At 43.9% G+C, this 14,947-nt stretch overlaps 2 protein-coding genes across 4 annotated transcripts; both read left to right on the forward strand.

Annotated features, from left to right (window-relative positions):
* The first annotated feature begins 47 nt into the window (after positions 1-47).
* On the forward strand, positions 48-14,863 carry LOC125308407 (protein IWS1 homolog). Of its 3 annotated transcripts, XM_048264907.1 has the most exons (17): positions 48-482; positions 844-932; positions 1,043-1,592; positions 2,217-2,270; positions 2,442-2,646; positions 2,918-2,972; positions 3,095-3,204; positions 4,299-4,455; positions 4,729-4,811; positions 5,359-5,488; positions 7,574-7,691; positions 7,927-8,041; positions 11,358-11,417; positions 12,545-12,601; positions 12,942-13,053; positions 13,396-13,549; positions 14,342-14,462. In XM_048264907.1, exons 1-16 carry the CDS (start codon positions 443-445, stop codon positions 13,522-13,524), a joined length of 2,064 nt encoding a protein of 687 aa, XP_048120864.1. In that variant the 5' UTR covers positions 48-442; the 3' UTR covers positions 13,525-13,549; positions 14,342-14,462. The 3 variants fall into 3 exon arrangements, with proteins under 3 accessions (XP_048120864.1, XP_048120863.1, XP_048120865.1); XM_048264906.1 differs by lacking the exon at positions 13,396-13,549 and having other exon boundaries at positions 14,342-14,863; XM_048264908.1 differs by lacking the exons at positions 11,358-11,417; positions 13,396-13,549 and having other exon boundaries at positions 49-482; positions 14,342-14,863.
* ccdc82 (coiled-coil domain containing 82) lies at positions 8,078-10,609 on the forward strand. The gene has a single exon (XM_048264910.1). It carries the CDS (start codon positions 8,846-8,848, stop codon positions 10,268-10,270), a length of 1,425 nt encoding a protein of 474 aa, XP_048120867.1. The 5' UTR covers positions 8,078-8,845; the 3' UTR covers positions 10,271-10,609.
* Positions 14,864-14,947: the final 84 nt, after the last annotated feature.

Below are 14,947 nucleotides of genomic sequence, written 5' to 3' on the forward strand. Positions count from 1 at the left end.
GAAACTACGTCATATTCATGCGCCACTGTTACAACACGCATGCGTGGAACACAAGTTTGACACCATTTTAGATAGCATTAGCCTGCTAACAGGTCTGTTTTTCCTCTTGTCTACCGGTAAATTTGAATACTTCTGTGGTTTGATCTAAAATTGGTCTTTATGGTGACAATCAACGAACATTACATGGATTACTGATCGTTTCCTCTGAATTTCCAGAGTGTTTGTGGCCATCGATTTTTTGGTTGGGAAGGCCAACACAAGGCAGAGAGCCTTTGTCAGCGCTGCTGCTGAGGCTTGCGCTTTCATGTCGCTGTTTCTTTCGGGTTTAACTCTAAACACCTTTTTAAAGTAGTGTCAAGGAATATTTTCCCCGGGAAACGTTGTCTACAAAACGACACAGAATATAACCAGTAACTTTGCTGTCCTTCCGTCCAGAGAGCAAATGGACGGTGAAGATGAGTTCTTTTCCGGGAACCACTCTGGTGAGAGACGTTTTGTTTGCCTTAGTGTTTTATGACACGACTTTCCCACGTGTGTTTTTTGTGCTTATAAAGTTGAAGTTGATGGTATTACTTAAAATAGCTGTTGGTCATGTAAAGATGTAGCTCACGTCTTGAACGGTTTTGCAAAATTCCATCCTACTTAAGTAATAAGTTACTACAATGCTAGTTTTAGTCTTGGCTAACTCGGAGGAAGCTGTTTAGAATCACAGCTGTGTTTATTTTTCTCTTGATCAAATGTGAATCGTGTGAGCGTCATCTTTTCTAGTGTAGCCTGTTTTTTTACGTAGCAGATGCTTTTATCCAAAGACAGTGTGTTCATGGACTTTGCCTCTGTTCCTAGATGATGGCAGTGGCACCCCTGTCCAAGATGAAAACGCACCAGGCTCTGACGCAGACGAGGATATGAGAAGCGAACCTCGCCACTCCGAGGTTAATCCTCACGTCCCGTGCTCAGGAGTTCTGGAAAACGTATATGCTCCTGCCAACTAATGCGTCCGGTTAGTTGTGTTGCCTAACTTGTACCTTTTGTTTTTGCGCAGGACGAGGGAAGTGACGGCGAGGGAGACGCTGCTGGTAGTAGAGCTAACGGTGGAGGCAGCGGTTCAGACCGGGACGTGGGCAGGGGTGAGGACAGTGACTCTGATAAGGATGGACCAGGGCATGACAGTGATTCTGAGCCTGAACGTCCCAGACCTGCGGATAGTGATGACGATGAGGAAGAGGCTGCTTCGCCTCCCAAACGCAGAGGCAGTACCTCAGAGAACGAGGAAGAACAAAAACCGAACGCCAGCGACTCCGAGAACGAGGAGCCAAGTAAACCCCAGCCGGCACCTTCGGACGCAGGAAGTGACTCTGAAAACGAGGCCCCCAAGAGAAAGAAAATAATAGATTCGGACGAGGATGATGACGATGACACAAAAGCAGACGATAAAAAGGAGGAAGGGAGCGGGAAATGGAAGGGAGTTATGCAGTCAGACAGCGAGGAAGAGGATGAAGGGCGGGCTAAACCTGATGCGGGAAGTGACCAAGAGCAGGAGGGTCAGTCGCGACGAGTTGCAGAAGATAGCGATGATGACGAGGATAAGCCAGGTATTCCCGCCTTCCTGAACTCTCTAAAGTAGAGAACTCAAATGCTACATTCATCTTTCTGCTCTGATTTGTCTCGTGTTATTTTGGATCTCTGTATTATGATTAAAGGTAGAAGTAAGCAATGCTGGATGAAGTCTTGTTTATGTTTATTTCTTGGCTGATACTTTTGTCCAAAGAAACAAAGCATTATATTTGGACCAAACAAAACACCAGAGAGGTAGCTCTCTCCTCCCTTCAGTGCTCCCTGAGAAACTCCACACAGTGTTTTGTTATTGTTTGGTGGAAAGGCCCCCACACCCTGTTTCTTTCCAGATAACAGAGCCAAGGCTGTGTAAGAAGAACATTTTTTTTAGTCATCTCAGGGAATGCAGAGCTTGCAGATCGTAATGCGTTATCCACTGAATGTTAAAATGTTAGTGTTAGAAATCGTTTTACCAATTAGATGGACTTTAATTTTTTGGTGCTTTAATTTATTTGTGAGGAATCACAGATGATCTCAAATGTAACTCAACAAATGTTTATGATAATTGGGACAAAACATTTTTTTAGTGTTGTGGGTGTTTTAAAAGACTTGAGTACCTCCCTAGCGGGACAGCTACATGATTGGTATGCTTGTAATTTCAGTGAAGAGGAAGAAGGCCATTCTCTCAGACAGTGAAGACGATGATGATGAGAAAGGCGAGTGTTCTCAGTGTCTTGTTTGTCTTCTGTCTCTTGAATCTAATAGTCTGTGCCTTTATCTGTCTCTTTCTAGCTCTTCCAGTCTTCCTTTCAGTGAAATTTACTGTCTGGGTTTGTCTGTCCATCTGATTGGTGAGTTAATAGTGCCTCCCTTCCTCCGTCTCTCAGTCGCCAAGAAGAGCCGCCCGATGTCAGCCGGAGAGAACTCGGACAGCGATGCTGCCTCTGACATAGCAGAGAAGACCCATGCCGCCAAACTGCGCGAGCTGGGCTCAGACAGCGAGGAAGAGGAGAAGCCAAAAGAAGACAGTGAGAAAAAAGACGAGAAAACGCTGTTTGGCAGCGACAGTGAGTCCGGAGAGGACGAAGAGGAGTAAGCACCCCCTTTTTTCCACTCGCACACCTTGTCTGATCTTTCTATGTAAATAATGCTCTTTCTTTACAAACCTCTAATCCCCTATGTTCTTATGTACCTTACCCATTCTCACTATGGTTACCTTTCCCATTTCTCTTTCTCAATTTACTTCATGTCATTATGTAGTAATGTGCTCTAAAATCAATCATACACATTAATATGCTGGTCTGTCCGTCAGTTAGTTTGTAATGTGTGCCCACTGCTTACATCTGTTCCCTCTCACCAACAGAAAAATGATCGCAGACATCTTTGGAGAGTCAGGAGATGAGGATGAAGAGTTTACTGTGAGTTACTAATGACTTCATCTTCATCTTTTTCGCCTTTGACCTGTGATGACGTGCTACTTCTTGGTCTCCCTATCAACTCGGACCCCTAATATTGCTTTCACCCTTATTGTGTCCTTCAGGGCTTCAATCAGGAAGAGCTGGAGGGAGAGAAGGCTAAACCACAGGACTCCAAGGCAGTCGCAGCTGATGACTCAGACTCTGATGAAGGAGTAGATCGGGGTGGTAGAGAGTGAGTAATCTCTTAGGCTACGTTCAGACTAGGCTTCTTTTTTGAAGCTGCCAGCGTCCGTTACATTATGGAGTAGACCGTGTTTTCAAAAAAGTCTTCGGCTTCTTGTAAAACACTATTGTGGGTGTCTTTTTCTGCAGCTCAGAGCTGTTTTTAAAATTGAGAAATGTTAAACTTCTAGCAGTAGTTCAAGTTAAGAAATGTTCAACCTCTAGCGGTAAAACGCCCTACGTGGGTTTTTTTGATAGCTGACCAATCACAAGCGAATAACCGAAAAAGACGCTTCCGGCTGCTTTTTTAAACAAAAACAATGGCAGATTTTTAAAAAAAAAACTGGAAAAAAAGCATTCTGCACTACTTCTACCCGTACATATGTATTTTAAGCTCCAGTAAAAATGAGAGGAAAGTTTTAACTGGAGAGATACACCCTTGGACAGCGCAGATGAGCAGACTACTGAGGAGGCTATAACCCCATAGTGTTATCTGGGGAGAGGCTCATTACTTACTGATCAGTTACATAAGGGATCACAGTAACGTGTAGCCTGGCGGGGCCATCCTATATCATTGAGATGTATAGTCTGGCATCGAACCATTCACCTAAAACTTAATCCAAGGGCAGAAGAATTGTCTTTCAAACTGCCTAGGCATGCAATAGGCCAGCGCTTCGACCATATCTGTATCCGGGTCGGCAAAACGGGTAAATACATCCTTCTTCGAAAAGTAATGACTTAAGTGCATTGTGTTGCTCAACTTTCAAAGAAAAGCACAAGTCCAACTCCTCCAAAGTTGACGCCAACGCCGATTCAAACGACCGCTCTTCGTTCGCCATAGCCACCTTCCTTGTTGTTCACAGTCGCAGGACTGTCGTTATCCTGTTAAGCCCGCCTTAAGACTCTCTAACAAAATAGAGCGCTGTGATTGGAGAACATCCACGGTGCTAAGCCAATAGAAATCCCTATGGTTCGATACTAGACGTACAGGCTGAGCAAATTAATTTGCCGCCGCTAGGGTGCGTCTAGATTTCTAGGCTAAGTAACGTGTGTAAATTTGTGGTTCTTTAGTTACGTTGTAATGATGAGTAATGTGGTCCACAGCACAATATCCGACTTCATGTCTGACTTTGACATGATGCTGGCTCGGAAAAAGGCCCAGAGCAAAAAGCGCAGAAGAAACAGAGATGGTGGAACGTTCATCAGTGACGCAGATGATGTCGTGAGCGCCATGATTACCAAGATGACAGAGGCAGCAGAGGTCAGAGGTTTTCTCCGAATCATTGGACCACTTTCTCTGTGTGTATGTGGTGGTGCTGGTGGTGGTAATGATTGTTTAAGATGATACTGGAGATGAGAAGTTATTAAAATGTCTTGTCAGCCATTAAAGTCAGTATATGTATCTGTATCAACATCTTTTGAAATGTTAATCGGTATTTGTTTCTGAGTCGTACAGTGTTGATATGCAAGTTCCAACCGATTTGTGATGTTGGATGTCAATTACTTGTCTAACCATGTCACATTTGCCCTATAGGAGGACAGAACACTAAATAGCCAAAAGAAACCAGCTTTGAAAAAACTCACCCTGCTTCCAACAGTAGTTATGCACCTCAAAAAGTAAGTTTACCATATGTTTATGTAAAAACATAAAACTTGCACAAGAATGAATCAAATATACCCTTGCCCATGGTGCTACACTCTCGATAGTATTTCTGCTAACCTTACATACACCCACATGCCTACTGCAAGGCTCAAACCTGGACTACACTGGGTGTGCAACTGAAGTGCTCTGTTCGCAGAGCATGCAAATAGATTGTGAAGACTAGTTTAGTAGGCTAATATTTCCAAACGTTAACGCCACGATCACGTCTGGTGTAGCCAGTTCCATTGATTATAGTTGTAGGTAATTGTTGCAGCAGACGCTACACGAACGGAATGCTTTAGTTACGTTTCCGGTGTTGTCTCCCCATCATGCTCAAACTCCAGGACAAGAATCATGGTTATAGACCATATAATAATAAATATCCTCACATATAATGCATACATAATGGTATATGGTGCAGTCTAAGGTACACCCTATTTCCTGTTTCCCTCTGACCTTTCTTCTATAATTGTCAGGTCCTTGACTGCCTGTGGTAATCAGATCTCTTATTCTCGTTCTCAGGCAGGATCTGAAGGAGACGTTCATTGACAGTGGTGTGATGTCCGCCATCAAGGAATGGATCAGTCCGTTGCCAGACAAGAGCCTCCCTGCCCTCAGGATCAGAGAAGAGCTGCTCAGGATTCTACAGGAAGTAAGTCGCAGGAAGGCCTTTTGGGTTTGTAGGTTAACATAAATGTCAGTGCAGAGTACCCATTCTTCATGACGGTACTGTAAAATACTTGGTTGCATCTGTTTCATCTGTTGCTGTTGACGTTGGTCAGTCTTGGTACATTTAAGTTTTGTACTAAACACCTATGATTCATACTAACAGAAATAATATAATAAAACTTCTGAACATTGAAAGCACTAGAATCTTCTGAAAGATCTCCCCAATGAAGATCAGTCTAAAAAGTCTAACTAACTAATATGAATCACAACGTCCACACACATACTATAACAATTACAACATGGAGAACAATATAATTGGGGATCACTTTCAGAGTTTTGAGAATGCTAAAAAGTTGAGATCCAATCAGAATCCATTACATTTTACACATCACATTCATCAACACCAGGAGAGACTGTCCTTATTCAGTGTGGACAGTCATATTGTTATAGTTACAGTTATCTTTATAGTTTTCTTCCTTGGTGTGAACAGCCCTTAAGGTAGGATCTTTGGGGCTTGTTCCATGTTTAAATAGCTCAACAGCATTTCTCCCATAAGTTTCTGTTGTTTTCTAAATTACAATGCTAAGCATGTAGTGTAAAGGGCAATGTCCACTGGCGGCGTCAAAGTGGCATGTGTGAAGTGACGGCAAAGCTTACAACTCCATTACTTTTGATGGAGCAAAGCCCACTGGCGGTGTCTGACGTGTCAACGCCAGAGGTTAAAAAGCGTCTTGAGCGTCAAATCGCGAATAGACGCCAGTAGGCGTTGGCCTTAACAGCAGACCTCTCATACTTTCTATCTGTTAAAGATCAATAGATCAGTGATTTACGCCTATCTGCTCGCCAAAAAAGCTGGTATTGTGTTTCCTGAATCCTTCAGGCATTCAAATTAAACTTCATTAAAAAACATGTTTTTTTTTTCTCCATTTCCTACCAATGTATAATGCTTGCATGAGGGAAACATCCCAAAACAATAGCACCCATATAATTGTTGCTGTTTTGAGAAGTATTTCTTTTCTTATGCAAGCATCATGCAACCATGCAAAAGCAATTAAACTAATTATATCTTACATTAGTAAAGCAGTCCTCTGATGTGCATGTCACAAAACATTTAAGTGAAAGTGCATGTATAACAATATAGGCATAATAATGATTGTGATGATGATAATGACAATATGATTTGGAGGGAGTGGGGTTGGGTACGTGTAGATGAGCCCTATGACCCCAAAGTCTGCCATGACTGGGCCTCAGGTCAAAGAAGTTTGAGAGAGGCTGGTCTACATAACCTGCATCAGATTGAGGTTTGCAGTGATGCGCCTGAAGGCACGGGTTGAGGACCCAGTCAGTTACGTCACAATATGCACATTTGTTAAAATTCATACCTACGTAATCACCATGACCAAAATTGTACTTTTTTTTTTTTTACTTTGAATCTTTGATCTACCTACCGACCCATTTTTTTTTATTTTTTTGGCTATTACTGCAAACAAGAATATTTTTAAGGATGGCCTCATGACTGTGAAAATGGCTGACATTGAACCACAGTGCTTTAAATGGGAGCCCCCAGTATCAGTCATCAAGTCATCAAAATCTGCCACAAACACTTACAACACACAACATCACTCATAAACACACACACACAGACAGAACCACCACTGTTCAAAAGACCATTTGGGGCTAAATGTGCCCATTTGGGTGAAATTATTATTATAATTTATGTTATTATTATTTACTATAGGGTTCAAGAATAAATAAAACAGTGTGTTTGAAATAATGGAATTTGTGCTCTCATGAAGCTGGGTCGATGGGTTATGGGGAGGGTGGGTCTGTTGATCTGGGGGGGGGGCGTGGCGCCACGAGTAGTTCAAGCAGACGTAGGACTTTCATGTACTTCGATCTGGGGGCAGGGGGCGTGGCACTGTTTTGCCAATGCCACGCCCCCTCCCCCTGAGAAACAAAATCTCACTCCTTGCAAACTTCAAAACTTGAGAGCCCTGCTTAACAGTGTCTGAAGGTGGCATGGTCCTCCGTGCACATTTGCGTGAGTTACCCTGCTGTCTCTCCCCAGCTGCCCAGCGTCAGTCAGGAGACCCTGAAGCACAGTGGGATTGGCCGTGCCGTCATGTTCCTCTACAAGCACCCCAAAGAGTCACGCGGCAACAAAAACCTCGCCCTCAAACTCATCAGTAAGTATACAGACAACACACCGCATAAAACACTTACACTCACTTTGACTGCTCAACAAAGAAATGGAAGATGCTGCAGAAAGCTAACCATGCCAAGGCAACTCTCGCATGTGTTGATTTGAGTTTTCTAATTAGCAATTAATCACAAAGGCTTACTTATTGCCATTTGTTTGCACACATACCGGTACACACATCTGTCTTGGATCGCAGCAGTATTCTGTATTTTGCTTCACAGATGAGTGGTCCAGGCCAATCTTCGGGTTATCGTCCAACTATAAATGCATGACCAGAGAGGAGCGAGAACAACGAGACCTGGACCAACAGGTTGCCCCTCGCGGCAGACGCCTCAGGTTGGTTACCCCAAAACATTTTTACACACACTTACACATACACAAACATACGACGGAGTATTAGAGTCACACATGATGATTAAAAGAAGCTGCTAAGGAGGTGGTTTTGTTTTAGGTTCACAGCCTCCAATGTCTACAGAGCGTTTTAATCCCCTTTTGCTCCACATACCCCTGGCTGTTTATTTGTTCACCGGCCTGCCACATGGTGGAAGTAGAGGGCAGAGCCCCTCTGATGCACGACGGGGAACAAGAAGAAGAAAGGTGTGTGCGCAGTGTGCGTACATGCCTGACGGATCGGGGGAGAAAAACAGATCGCCCTAAATATTACTCGTTGATTTCATTTGTATCTTACCGTCTGCCGTTTATTTCCTCGTTTCCAACGCGATAGTTGCTTTATATTTCTAAGTTTCTTCATGTTCCGTGAAGCTGCATGCAAACGTTTTTGTTGAAGACTTGCACACAATGCAACGGAATGCTAGCAGGCTAATGGCTGGCTAGGTGTTTAGGCTGTTGTCTCGAAGACATTAGACAGACTGCTGGTATTACGCACCATGGGAGCTCGTCTGTTGAGGACCAGAAACCTACACGCAGACACTGCTACTTTTTACGGATAGAATATAAGACTCAGGTTTCACCTCTGCCTGAGTGCAGCGTATCTACAACCATTAGCTAACTGCTACCGCTAAACGAAAAACATTATTCAATACAGAATCATCACAGGCAGTTTCATTGCTATTCACCTCATTTCCATAACTACGAACATTTGTTTTATTTGAATTGTGGACATAATTTCTACGTTTGACAATGTTCAAAAATTGGGGGAAACGTAATAAATACGGCACAGCGCCAAAGCGTGTTGATGGCACGAAGACGCGCCAACCCTTCCTGGATGACAGCGACGAAGAGTCCCTGGCCAGCACTACAAGTGTTAGTTGTTCAGAGAGCGAGTTTGAAAGTTACTCCAGTGGGTCTGACACCTCGGTTGACTCGGATAAGAAAAAAAGTAAAAAGAAAGAAAGCTCTGACGACAGTGATGATAGCAGCGAAAGTGAGGAAAAAGTGGTTTCTCGGAACAGTCGAAAGCGCTCGGCCCCAAGTGCTACAGCGCTGAACGACAGCTCAAGTGATTCAGACAGCGATGTTGGTGTACCTGTCAGAAAAATGGACAAGAACAAGAGGTTTAAAAGGATAAAAACAGATGACGACACCAAGCAAACAGATGCTAAACGGAAAGAGCGACAACGCAAACTCGCTGAATTGGTTCAAAGGAGAAAACAGGGTGTTTCCAGGTCTCAAAGGCGACGAGCTTCAACTCAGAAGTCGGACAGCGACGAACCCGAGAATTCCAAAGAGGCTGGTAGCCAGGAGAAAGATGAAGAGAAAGAGGAGGAGGAAGAAGAAGAGGTCGCGGCTCCTACGATGGTGCGAAGCAGCGATGAGAACAGTGCGTCAGAGGATGATAGCCTCAAAGACTTCATAGTGGAAGACGAGGGGGGGCAGAATAAAAATGACGGCGACGACGCAGAAAAGATAGATGTACTTTCTCAGCTTCCATCGCAGTTCATTACCAAGTCCCCACTCATTCACTTTCAAGTGGTGGTGAAGTCTTTGCTAATAAATGTCCTGGATGACAACTTCTTGAAGTCCTTGTACAGTGGCGAGCGGACCAAGCGCTATGCGCTGGAGATGAAGGAGTCTTTGCACTATTTTGACGAAAGATTAGTCCTACCGCGGCTGGAGAATCTTAAACTTAGGAGCCGCTGGAAGGAGCGCTACAAACATCGTGTGGAGTGCTACCCACAGGTGCAGGTAAAGCTTACCCAAAGTGGACGGAGGTGTGAGGCTTGCGAGCTAGACCGCACCGGACGTTTCTCTGTGGTGCTGTCTGGCCAGCTTTATGACACGAAAACTTTGCAGGAAGATCACTTTTTGCCCGAAGACAAGCAGAGCTTCTGTGTTGGCTCTGTCTGCGCCAGCCGAACAGAGGTGTACCACGCGCTGAAACACTTCAAATACCACCTCTTTGTGGGCTGCCGCACAGTGATCGAGGAACACACCAAGAAAGATGGAGATGGAGACCCAGAACAAGGAGATGAAGAGCCTGTGAAGGAGACAGTCAAGAAAGTTTTTGCTTCGCTCCTCCAGAATGGCTGGATCAATGAGCAATATGACAGTCTTCAGGAGCACCTTAACAAGGCAGACTTCTTCCAAGAGGAGAAATTGGATTAGATTATTCGTAGGCCTAATGCAGACGCTTTAGAAGCAGGCCTGCTTTGCTTGACTTGACAAAAATAACTCCATTCACCTTTTACTGGCAAACACTTGTATACAGATACACATGCATTCGTTTAGCAGAGACTCAAGTCTAACTTTGATTTTGTTATTATCTTTGGTAGTCATTATGTGTTCCATATCTTTTATGCTTGCTTTTTATCATATACCTAAACTTTAGCCAGAGACCATTTGTTATCTGAAAAGCATAATGAAACTTTGATCATGTCTTTTAATAGTTAATGTAGGATCCTCTCATTTATGTATAATGGAAAATAAAGTAATCAGAAAATTGTCTCTTCCCTCTCCTTATTTTTTTTTTTTAAGAAAAGAATTTTGGTTACAAATTCTCAAAACATGTTGAAATATTTACCTTAACTGTCTTTTCTGTCAGGTTAGTGCTATGGACCCCTCTGATTGCCCAATAAATAGTATTGCACTTCCTATGGGAGCTGAGCAGCATGTCCAATCAAATGGCCATCAATCTACAGGCTTGTGCTCTGTAACAGTATTTACTGTCAAGGTGAAGTGCTGAAGATGGTCAGGTTTACACAGTTATCTAAAACTACTTTACCAGGGAAGTACATTTGCTTAGTGTTGAATCTACATGAACATGACGTCAGGTAATTGTGGTGTTTATATAAACTCCACATACTTAACAATCAGAACTTTGGAAGCCAGAGCACATATAAAGTGTCTTGATCTTTCTGGACTTCTTTCTTGACTTGAGTTTGATAGTTTCTGCAATCTAGTCACGTGCTGTTTTTATAGGCAAAATAGATTTGCATATCTATCTTGGACAAAGCTTGGGGTTCATAATTCTAAATGCAAACACTGTCTACTCTCCAAGTGTCATTCTCTGTCTTTTTTACCTTTCACTTCACTTATAATTCCCCTAGCATTTATCTCCCTCCTCTCATTTCTCAGACTCCCCCTTTCTGTATCTCACCCGTTGTCTCCTCTATCCCTTCATTCCTCCCTCTCTCCACAATCTCCATCACTCCTCCTGTTACCTCTGACCTTTAAACCGCGACCCCCACCTAAGTGAGCCCGAGAAGGTGGACAGGCCCCAGGAGCCGGATGTCTTTGCCCCCCCTCCACCCAGGTTCTCTCTGTGTGCATGGCAAAGCTGTGGCAACAGAATGGCATGTATGCCCAGTCTTAATAGCCCAGTGCTAGGCTTTGGCATTTGACCTGTGGGCTTAAGGCCCCTTTCGTGTGGAATGGATTGATGATCTTGTGAAAACTGCCTGAGCTTTACAGTTTTTGTCTGTCCCAATGCCAGCTATGTTTTAAATTATTACATTCTGAAGTCCCCTTGCAGGGATGGTTACATTCCAGTAAGAGTAAGATCTGTCCCTAACTATATAGTGTCAGTGGGTCATTTGGTAGAATCATTAAATATATAAAGTGTACATTATTTTAAGGTACATTGCCTGCATCAGTCCCTCGCCTCCACCCTCTTGCACACTCGTGTAATAACACCAGTACTAACTTTACAGTTTGTCCTCTGGACACACCCTGTCTAGGTGTCCAGGTCTCTCCTCTTAATAGTCCATGCCCACACAGTTATAATTGACTCACGCTTTCATTGTGTGTAACATTTGTGTGTAACGAACACCCCAAGTGCCCATACAGGTTGGCAACAGACTACTTTTTTGCGTATGTCTTGTTAGGGGGACTAGGGCTACACAATTAATTGAAATCACAGTTTAAAGCAATGTAATCACAAAGACTGATATTATTCGTGCAGCTTGCCCCAATGGTTTATGTGTTCACGTCTATGATTTTATATTCATGTCCTTCTCCCTTGTGTCACAGACAGTAAATCTCACCTAACAGGAGTACTGTGCTTCTCATGCACAAAGCATGTTCACCAATCAGAAGAAGTCCAATTTAGAGTCAAATTTGGAATATTGAACTGAAGCATGGCTTTCAAAAATGATATTACAAATCACATTGCAATTGCAATATCTGTCAGAAAACTCACCATAAGATATTTACCCCAAGTCGTGCAGCACTGATGACTAACTTTGTTGACTAACTTGAACAGCCATCTTTGAGTGTTTGCATCTGAAATGTAATTGGAGTTAGACTCCTGAGTGTGAATCCCTGTGTGTTGGGGTCAGTGATGATGGAGGAGAGCTGAAGTGTGTAATGTGACTTGCATTGTTCCAGCCTGTGGTGAGTGAAAGTGACCTGGTGTGTGTGTGTGTGTCCTCTCCTCTCTAGCTCAGGGGGACAGACACCACGCAGGGATCTGGAGAAAGTGCTGACAGGAGAGGAAAAGTGAGTATATTTCCATGACCACTTTATTACCCACAATCCTGAGGTACTCGGAGACACTCCGGTAACTGATCAAAATGTGGCTGATGCCAAACAATTTGAGCGTTGAACTTGGTTCAGCTTTCAAAATGTAACGCGTGGCTCGTCATTTGTCAGTTTAGGCAATAGAAGGTAGACCGCTTGGAAAGATTGACCTTTTGTTATGGTCCGAGTGGTGCGTCACGCTTCACCACTGCCGCTTCTTTATTTCCAATGTGATGGCCGCCTAATGTTGTGGCCCTGCACTCGCCATTCTCTCACCCATGTTTCTTCTCGTCCACGTTTCCTCTCTTGCGTCCATCAGAGCCCTTCGCCCGGGTGACCCAGGCTTCTGCGCACGTGCCCGAGTGCCCATGCCCTCGAACAAAGATTACGTGGTCCGGCCCAAATGGAATGTAGACACAGACTCCAACCGGGTGAGCAAACCAGATCTCTGTGTGCCATGTAGTGCACATCTGAACCTCATTGGGATTTAAAGTGTCAATCTTCTGCAAACTTCATTTCAGGGGTCACGATCTGATTAAAATCTGCCATCAGTAGATGTATGATGAAATGGTGGCAGCAGTGTAATGTATATTCTGTATTCTATGTTCTGTTTAATTTTAATCTGTTGTGCCAAAACTGTAATCTGTGAAGATGGCTATGTCAAGAAGAATATGGTCCACTGTGTTTCATCCTGTAAATTCTTTCAGGCAAAACCTCTGTTGTCGCATAGGTGAATATGCAGTTGCCACTATTGATGTGATTGGTTCCTATAGATTGGTTCCTTTAAGAAAGGCATAAGTCGCTTGGAGAAGCACAAGCGGCGCATTGCCGATGAGCGGAGGCGGCGACGCTTACAGGGGGCCGTGAAGATCAGTGTGGAGGGCAACCACATGCCCTTGTAGCTCCTGCTCCTGCCACATGGGGGCAGTAAGTGCTCATGCATGACGTGTGTCTGAATGGTGGTGCACGGTTTGCAGTGAGTGCGATGCCCGCCCGTCAGCCAGCCTGTCGAAACAAAGCCGAGGCATTCTTGCCACCACTGAGTTTGGCAATAGCGATGGCAAGAATACAAGGATCAGAGAGTGAAATTAGTTAGAAGGTGGTGTCGTTGATTTTGTTTTAATCTTATTGTAAAGATGCAATATGGTGAATGCACGGTAGTGTGGTGCAATTGCATTCAGTAGTGTCTGAGCTCTTGAATGTGTTGAGCATCTGTGCAAACCTCTGGTTCTTACAACAACAAATCTCTTAACAGCTGGATTAATATAGGCTTTGTATTTTACATAACTCCCTAATTAGCAAGCTAAATACAGAGTTGATGTGATTGTTGATGTATGAGGCTTTTAGTAGGATTGTCAGGAACGGTTGTGGTTGTTAGGGATGTTGTTAGATTGCTCTGGCACACGCTGCCATAGCGTACTGCTGGGATTGCATTCTAGTAGCATGTGGGAAGGTATTTGAGATGCTTGGCTGCCGCATCTTTAACTGCACTGGCAGAGCAGGCATTTCAGTTAGCCGCACCTTTTTCTAGGCTGTGGCACATGAATGGAGTGACTTGAACGAAGACGAGTTACTCGATTGTCCGTGAACGGTCCTGAATCTGGAATCTCAGGAGTGCACAGGTTGGATTTTGGGTCAAGCAGACCCAGTCACATGGGTCACTTGCTCCGCTGTATGGGCATTTCACTCACATCTCTTCTCTTCTGCTCTCTGCTGCAGGGTCCAGTCGTCAAGAAGGCCATGTCTCGCGTGGACAAACAGATGCGTCGTTTCGCCGATATCCGCCGCCTGACCAAGACTGGCCATGCAGTCAAGATCAGCGTAGAGGGCAACCGCATGCCCCTTTGATTTTAGAACAAACATTGTTTCAGTTTTTTGTTTTTATTTTGTTGTTTTTTCTTTTTTTGGCCGTTGTTTGTTTTTATTTTATTTTATTTTTTGGTTTCCCTGATTCTGCATAACTATCCATACGCTGAGATCCTGCTCAGTTTCACCCCACCTCCTCCACCTCGCCCTCACCCATCCCCCCACCCATCCCCATCTGAAATTAAGTGTAAGATATTATTAGTGTGCATTGCTAGGCAGTGCTGGTTCTTTGTCCATAAGATAGTGTTAGGTGTTGATTTCCCATTTCTTTCAGGCAGATGTTGTACAGGAGTGGAGCGGAGTCGCTGTGCTCTTTGCTGTCGGATGAGATTGATGTCACTTTTCATAATAAAGCCTTTCCATGGTTTCCAGGGATATGATCTACTGTAATGATTGATGGGTTGGTATTCTGTAGAAAGTCAATCAAGGAATCACACCTTTGATCATGTACAACAGCTA

The sequence above is a fragment of the Alosa alosa genome, chromosome 15, assembly GCF_017589495.1.
Source record: "Alosa alosa isolate M-15738 ecotype Scorff River chromosome 15, AALO_Geno_1.1, whole genome shotgun sequence".
NCBI classification, from domain to species: domain Eukaryota; kingdom Metazoa; phylum Chordata; class Actinopteri; order Clupeiformes; family Clupeidae; genus Alosa; species Alosa alosa.

Excerpts from the sequence above, each read along its gene's own strand:
- ccdc82 (XM_048264910.1), top strand. The coding sequence starts at position 8,846 with ATGTTCAAAAATTGGGGGAAACGTAATAAATACGGCACAGCGCCAAAG.
- LOC125308407 (XM_048264906.1), top strand. The coding sequence starts at position 443 with ATGGACGGTGAAGATGAGTTCTTTTCCGGGAACCACTCTG. Across the intron at positions 933-1,042 it reads GCGAACCTCGCCACTCCGAG|GACGAGGGAAGTGACGGCGA; the intron begins GTTAATCCTCAC and ends GTTTTTGCGCAG. Across the intron at positions 4,812-5,358 it reads GTAGTTATGCACCTCAAAAA|GCAGGATCTGAAGGAGACGT; the intron begins GTAAGTTTACCA and ends TCTCGTTCTCAG.